Here is an 8,294-nt window from a genome sequence, read left to right as displayed (position 1 = left end):
AGTATAGAAATTTATATAACTTAATCCAAACTTATTATATAGCATTTTTATATTTTCAATTGTGAAAGTAAAATATACCGAAAATATTGCTTTTCACAAGTTATAACTTATATATAATGATTATACGATTTAAGTGTGCTGATGACTGTGAAAAAACACAATTATGTCCCCTGTGTCAATTTCTAGAACACAACAAGGTTATGAACAAATAAAAACACACAACAGAAATCCGATAATATTTATTTAGTTATTCAGGTATTTCTTTGAAGAATTTTATATATATATTTCCTATTCAATCAGTCAAATATGGATAAATTCACACTTTATCATTATTGATGAATAAGTACGCAATAAGAAAGAATTCTGTACAGCCAAGTTAAAAACCTAACACAACAAATAAAAATACAGCCGATTTATTCAGTAATGTCTCCTAAAACAGCTATGTCAAACATGTAAGGAGATAACATTTAAATTAGGAATATTAAAAAAAAAGATTAAATTTTGGAACAATTTAAATATTATCTTTTCTTTTACACCCAATGTTAGCTGTGGATTTGTTATCTCTGCAAACCAAACTAATGAAACTGTATTCTAAATTTGTAATATGCAAAGCAAATAATGTTGAATTTTGATATGAAATTATGACAGTCTAGTTGGTGATAACACACTAAATAAACTATGTTATATTCAGCTAATATAATTTTAAGACAAAACATTGATAAACAAAAGTCACCCAATAAATTCGAATATGGCTGTGTATATAAAAATAACATAGAATAGGAAATATGTAAGTTTATGTCTTTATGGTTTTACTTTTTCTATTTTGTATCATGAAAACCTGAGGGCAACATACAGCCATTGGATTGAAACAAATAACTTTCCACATGGCATACAAGTTGAAGCATGCATCCGTAAGCTTTTAAGTTTATATTGCATAGATGTTTCATTGGATTCATGAAATGGTAAACTACTACAAAAAGGTGTTTCTCAAAATATTAAAATTCATTTTTAACAAAACACATTTCTTCCAAGTCCAGAGAAATTTAAAACAAATATGATATATTTAAAGCACAACATTGCTATGATCTTTTATTTTTGTCTCTTTCCCAAAGCTAGATGATTTGTCAGTCAATGTAGATACAAGCAGATTTGTGCAACACCATAAGCAGTGATTTACATTTAACAACGATTTATTTTTTTCTCTTCCGAGTAGCAAAATGCTATATTGCAGATACAATTGCTGCTTATTAGTCAGCTAACAATTTGCTTAACCCCTTCTTTGGTACTATAAATACACAAATGAGATTTGAGATTATGATCTTTGTTTTTCGTTTTAAAGCAACTAATGGTATAAACAGATTATTGTCCTTTTGAAGTAAAAAAATAATCAAATTTTCTTTTAGCTACAATAATGTCAATTACTGACAATGATGGGTTAGAAAAAGCACTGCATTACTATTGTTTATGATAATGCAGGTATAATCTCTTATATAGAGGAAACTGCTACGTTCATCTGCTGCGACTATCTGTCTCACTAGAATCCCTGCAGTGCAGAAGATAACACACTAGCAGCTATAATTTTTTTTTGTCATAAATCTTGCTATGGTTCATTATGTACAATACTGCTTTGTTACAGCTCAAGTAAAGCAATCAGAATAGCAGCATTTAGGTAATGGTGAGTTATCAATCAATATCTGAAACTTTTCTTTACATATTCGCACAATCACACAAATTCAATTTATGTTTTAATAAGTACATTAAAAGGGGAAGGGGATCCAGCAGGGAAAAAAAAAAACATGTGGACCCTCCACACTGCTGGAGTATAAATATTCACATAAAATGTTTCAAAATGAATGTCACACGAAAGTAAAAGGGAAAAAAGATCAGTTGAAAAAAAAAAAAAAAAAAAAAAAAACAACNAAACAAACTTGCAGTTATCAAGCTGTGAGACACCAAATAGCAAAAGATGGATGATAATTTAGTGAAAAAAAATTGATCCACACAATAGCTTAAGAACTGCAACTCAAACAGGGGGGAAAAATACTCAGAGCATACAATCATACAGAACCACAACCTACACAGTCCTTTTCATACAAGCAATTACAAGTTACACATGTATTTGAAGTTATTAATAATTCACAAAAGATATCCCCACACTTAATTAAGGCATATATTATCACATATGGGTCTCTATAACCCTAAGGGGGAAATAAGTTCGACAAAGTTTTACGAAAAAACGATAACAAATTTACACTTTATAAGTCTTCATTTGTTTGGCTTTCACATTTTTTGATTTCACATTATGCCGATGCAACAAATGCATAAATTTGGACTAGAAATCACAATACAAGAGTCAGCATGCGGCATATTTCAAAACAGCCACATGATTAATGCTTTAGTCCAGGATTACCCTCCCAATGTTTTTCTTCTTTCAATGAATAACACATGAGAGGAGTAAGTTAAATTTCCAAACCTGTCAACAAACAAAACAACTTTAAATAGATATGTGACAAATTAAATATTCCAAATAAATTTTAGATCCTACATTGGATACAGCATAACTATGTCCAAGTGGAGTACAGGTGTTTTAATTTTAGTGCAACAGCACCAATGATAAAGATGGAAGCTCCTTCCAATCAACTTAGTAACATAGGAAAACAAAAACTTTCTTTTTTCATAATTTAATTTTGCATTTGCGCATCATTTGCTACAGCACAGTGATAGATCTAGTTGTAAGTCCCAAGTGCTTAAATAATCTCATCAAGTATTGTTATGGAGGCACCTTGATAAGGAAAATAATTTCTCCCAATTCTCTATTTACAAATGCCTCACATTACTGATGGACTCTTTTTTGCTGGATTCTGATGGTAGCACCTAGACATTTTTTAAACTTTCATTTCAATCAAAACTCTTAAAAACTGAGCTTGTCAACATATCCAAATACAAAACTAAGAGCCAACAGTTGTGAAGCAATTTCTCACAGGAAGTTAATACAGCAAGCTAAACACTTCACTTGTGAGGAAACAGTTAATTTTCTGCCATTGAGTCAAAATAAATCACAATTTGTTTATTTATGCATGTCATGAGCCTTCATTATTATAGAAGGGTTGTATTGGCAGTTTTTATTGCCCAGTTGCTGGAAGAGATATGGCTCTGGCAGGTTTTCTTCGTTCTTTCCATTCTTTCGAACCCGGACGGGCTTCAACAATTCGTCCTCTGGGAAATTCTCTGAAAGGTCCACCTAAGAAAACAGAAAAATCCATTAAAACTGGTATATCACAAATACTTAAAATAAATCATATAATTCATTAATAAAGAGAGCAGATGATTTGAAAGAAAATAATAACAAAGTAATCAAGAACAGTATCAGTGGTGTTTCACTAATAATTTCTCTTTGTTTTTTTAAAAAAAAAAAAACTAACTATGAAATACTTTAAGTAAAAATAAAAACTTACGAGGTGCCGGTTGTCTATTCTGAGTGACTACATCCTGCTGCCTGTGTTGGCGTACCATGGCTTCTTGTCGTTCTTTTTCTTTAAGTTCTTGTGCAATTTTCTCTACCTTTTCTTTGGCACGCATAGCAACTTCAGAATAGGTTAATTTTCTGAAGGGTTTTTCATCCTATAAGAAAGCATTACAATATTTTAAAAGATATATTTTTACTTTATTTATGATTCGTGTATCCAATAGGCTAACACATAAGATGAACTGAAGTCAACTTTTAGAAGCTTTCAGGAATTTAATAAAAATATAATACAAATTTACTCTAATATGTTTGAATTAAATAAAAATACATACACATTTGTCGTCCAAGACTAACGAGCAATTGACATTGAGATATATATATATATATACACAAAACAAATACAAGAAGAAAGTTAAGAAAAACAATAAGTTTCATTTATTGTGGATAAGCTGCAAGTAAACAGAACTCATTAGATAAGTTCAAAATGAAGATAAAACAAAGGAAAATTATAGACATATGAAAAAAAAAGAAAAAAGGGGAAAATAACAATGGGGGAAAATCCGCAAAAAAGAGTGCTTTCTGATATTGTATCAATACAGTCAAAGCAAAACATTAATACAATAGTGTGAGGAGCACTCAAAAAAATTTTTATTTTACAAAAATTACAACAAATAAAACATAATAAGTACAAAAATGCTCCTCACACTATTGTATTAATATATTTTGCTTTAGCTACATTGATACCATATCAGAAAGCACTCTTTTTTGAAGATATAATCGTGTGGGCTGATGAAAAGATTATCTTTTATTTTCCAGTTTTTTTAAAAATTTCATCTTTTTTTTTTAATCAGTTGTTTATTTTTTTTCATTATTTCCCCCATTTTTTCATAGGTCTATAATTTTCCTTTGTTTTATATATATATACATATACATGTGTGTAGGTGCTAACATGGATAGGAAAATATTGATTTTAAGAAATACAAATTTCATAATTTTTGCATAATGTACTATATAATTTACACAAAGTGAATTTTAGGGATTTCAAAAAATAGAAAAATTGCAATATTTCCCAGTTATGCTTTAAACCCACTTGAAATGTTACACATTTAATTTGTCAAAGATAGTTTAAATACTCAAGCAATAATCCCTACAAAAATTCTATTTCTACAGGGATTATTTTAGGAAACTTAACTGAATTTTCTTAAATGTAGTAAAACCAGGAGAATTTTAATTAAACCAGTAGAAACTGGAAAAATCGAAAAGAGTTGGCAGCTATGTATATAACAGGGTGCATAGCCAAATTATTCAACAAAAAATAAGCACCTTTTAAGCACTAAAAAAATGGCATTGTGTAAAATTATGTAAAATGAATGGCGTTTCCATACGCTACTGACTGACAATACGCCGAAATAGATTGAATTAATTGGAAAACGTTGAATAGAACAATGTGAACTGTGGCTTTTTGCATTACTTGTAGCGAAAACCAACAAGGTAAAGGAAAAATCTCATTTTGAAAAAGGGAAAATTCAGCACTTTTTAAAAACACCCACTGAAAAAAAAAACACCTTTAAGATCTTTTAAAAAACGAAAATAAGCAGCTTTAAAAAATGCTATGCACCCCGTATAAGATTCATCTGTATGTAGTGTCTAAGGACATATTGCTTAAGATACAAACAATTTTAAAGGCATCTATTTTTCATATCCTAAACCCCATGACTTCTGACAGTCATGAGGAAAATTGTAATATACTTAAAATGGATTTGGAACACTAGTGATCAATTTCAAATCCAAGTTCTTAAATTTTTTTTTTAAGGCAGTATGAAACACAATCATTGATTACCATAGTACATACCAGATAATAAGTTTCATACAAAAAATCAATTTCATCAAACATATACAAGGAAATATAATTTGAACAGTAAGAAAAATAAAACACTGAACAACTTCAGATCTAATGATAGGATTTTTATGTACTCCAATCTCAATGGCTTGGGATATGATCCGAAATATATTGCATTAATTAAAATGACTAGTTATCATATAAACAGATAGTTTTTTTACCATAAACCTTCAGGCGAATTCCCCCGTGTAAGAAACAACTAAATATTATCTTAAACTACGCTTTGGATAAACATTTCAATTTTTTTTTTTATTGTACAAAATCAAATTGCTAGTGGTTGCTTAATTTGCTTGCAATTTGAATACAAATGAACATTCATGGCTCTTTTTTTGTTAACAAGTCTTTCCTTGAAGATAAATAAAATAAAGCCATAAAAAGAAGGCTGCAAATAAATATTTTCTTTACACATTACAGCTAAATTTTCCTAAATTTTTAATTTGAAAAAATATGCTTATTAAACAATTTTAGTTAAATGCATTAAATTTTACAAAAGATTAAAGGGAGACTCAAGTTACTTACTTCACTGCTTGCAGTAGATTCACTATCAGCATGCCCATTAACAGACAACAAAGATGACTCTGGCTCTGATGTTTTATTTTTGTTTGAATTAGACTCTAGCACCCTTTTCGAAGTCTTATCCTTGACAGAACACACCACCTCAGCACACTTATTTGATACATTATGCTCAATAGTTTTCGAAGTAGGGGGCATAACGTCATTAACTCTCTCTTTAAAGGAACTTTCTTTACTATTTGAAAATGTCCTACTGTGCTTAGGGATTACTGATGATCTGTCTTTAAACGTATCAAATTTGTTCTTCACTGAGGATGAGTCTGGAGTCTTATTCTTTGGTGAAGGAGTATCACACAGTGGCCTATTTTTCGGCAGAGAGTCAAACTGTTTTGCTTTTGGCAATTTAACAGTAGCAGTTTGTTTGCTTTCATTTACAATTTCACTAGGAACATTTGTGATTGGTTCAGTGTCAGGCAAAGAGGTAGTGCTGGTGGCACTTTCAGTCATTGTAACAGAGCCATTCATCATAGAGTTTGTAGACACAGATAGAAAGGCAGGAGTATTACTTGCACTGAATGTTGTTTGTACCTCAGGTACAACACTGTTTATATTAATACTGGTGTTGGAAGGAGTGCTATTATTGGGAGAATCAGCATATTCTTCCCAATCATCAGGTTCTTGAAAGTTATCTACGATTAATGCATCATTCATGGTCACCGTCTCTTTGACACTACAAAAATGAACCAAATATGAGCTTTATAATTTTACAATCAAATAGGCATATATAGAGTGGCAGTAAACAATACACTCGGAATAAACAAATCAAAGATAGAATGCATTTTCTTTGTTATTCCCCTTCCCAACATGCTTTTTAACATAGCATAAATAACATGCATATTCATGACAAAAATTCATCACTTGTATTGCAGCAAATAATTGTTTAACAAATAATGGTGCTACTAGAAGTGTAACATTGGCTGTAATACTTTTTAATCCTAACTTATGGGGAACTATGCATTAACATTTAATTAAGTGATTAACATTTAGTTCTCTCTTTAAAGTGATTCAAAATATACACAATAGCAGCCATTGATTATCTTTTTACAATTTGCTAAATAGTGACCACCACTAATAAAAAAATCAGCTACTTAATCATAATAAAAAAATCAGCTACTTAATCATAATATAAAACCATAATAAAACCTTCCTATAATAAAATTGCTATCACAGTATTATAAAACGTAATTTTTCCCCCAATTAGGATTCTCTATTTTCAAGTTTCGAAGGATATGCAGCTGACAGGAGTGAAAACATCAGAGATACAAAAAAGAGGAAAATTCAGTAGATCCTTACACAAATAGCAATATAAGAGGTAAATAATAATAATTTATACACATTAAGTGGAAATTCACAGATCCACTGAAGATTTCCACTCTGAGCATATAAATTTTTGTGTCCTATAACAAACAAAAAGAACTAAATTTCAGAAGTGAATTACACTAATTACTAATTATTTATATATCAAGATACAATAAAAGTGTGTTTCCATGTGTTTTCCCTGTACATATTATACACAATACATTAACAGGAAACATCAATTACTGTGCTCTTGTGTGAGCTATATTGGGCTAACTATACCTATTAGTTTTAATTGCTGTAAAAATAGCTGGACATACTTAACTAATGCTATAGTAAATGAAATAGTTTAGTATAGCTGAAATATCAAATAGATTACGCTTTGAGTGGTTACCATTTAATTCCCTGTATTTTCCAGATTTTCCCTATTCTCCCTGTGGAGTGGTAACCCTGATGACTTATTTCACTAATGTAAAATAATGGAATTTGCTGTTAAATAATCAAATACTAAAAGCTTTTTTCTTTGATAGATTGTAATAAAGGTCAGATCTTTTTCAGTTTTGTGGAATCAGTTCTTAGTGATGCAGCAGTCTCATACATTCAACTTATGTCTGTGATACCATAGATTGCAAGTGTTTGGTTGGCCTTTTCCCCATTTGCGGTTGGCTTCTCACACGTAGCTTATAACGTCATCCCTTCTATGTAGCAGTAGAGTACTTAAGGTCCAGTTGAAGATAGTTATGTTGTATATTCTTGCTTTTTGTTGTAGCATTTTCTGAAGCAGACAAAGCCAATAATGCGCATTTTTTTAAAAGAAGTTTAGTTTGGAATCTGAATCACTATATATATGAATTTGATGGCTACTGCTGAAGATTACGAAGAATTGAATTTAGTATGGAGTGAGCAAAGATGCCCCTTTTGATCGTAGAATCATTGAGTTATAGATCATGGAATCTCTGGACTTTTTGTCAAATTGGAGAACATGGAAAGAAAATTCTGCCTTACCTACAGATTCAAACCAAAAAGTCAAGAATATCTCTGGAAGTATGATAGGGCACA

At 30.4% G+C, this 8,294-nt stretch overlaps 1 protein-coding gene across 4 annotated transcripts in view; it reads right to left on the bottom strand.

Annotated features, from left to right (window-relative positions):
• Positions 1-224: 224 nt before the first annotated feature.
• The window catches only part of LOC107446235 (La-related protein 4B), a 137,522-nt gene continuing 129,452 nt past the window's right edge, over positions 225-8,294 (bottom strand). For all 4 annotated transcript variants that reach the window (XM_016060829.3, XM_043040609.2, XM_016060830.3 and 1 more), the window contains 3 exons: positions 5,886-6,609; positions 3,456-3,621; positions 225-3,241 (listed from right to left, as the gene is read on the bottom strand). In XM_016060829.3, coding sequence (XP_015916315.1) covers positions 3,123-3,241; positions 3,456-3,621; positions 5,886-6,609 — 1,009 coding nt within the window. In that variant the 3' untranslated portion in view covers positions 225-3,122. The remainder of the gene's footprint in view (positions 3,242-3,455; positions 3,622-5,885; positions 6,610-8,294) is intronic.

The sequence above is a fragment of the Parasteatoda tepidariorum genome, chromosome 3 (genome assembly GCF_043381705.1).
Source record: "Parasteatoda tepidariorum isolate YZ-2023 chromosome 3, CAS_Ptep_4.0, whole genome shotgun sequence".
Taxonomy (NCBI): Eukaryota; Metazoa; Arthropoda; class Arachnida; order Araneae; family Theridiidae; genus Parasteatoda; species Parasteatoda tepidariorum.
The sequence above is the reverse complement of the archived record's forward strand: the minus strand, read 5'-3'. Positions and strand labels throughout refer to the sequence as shown.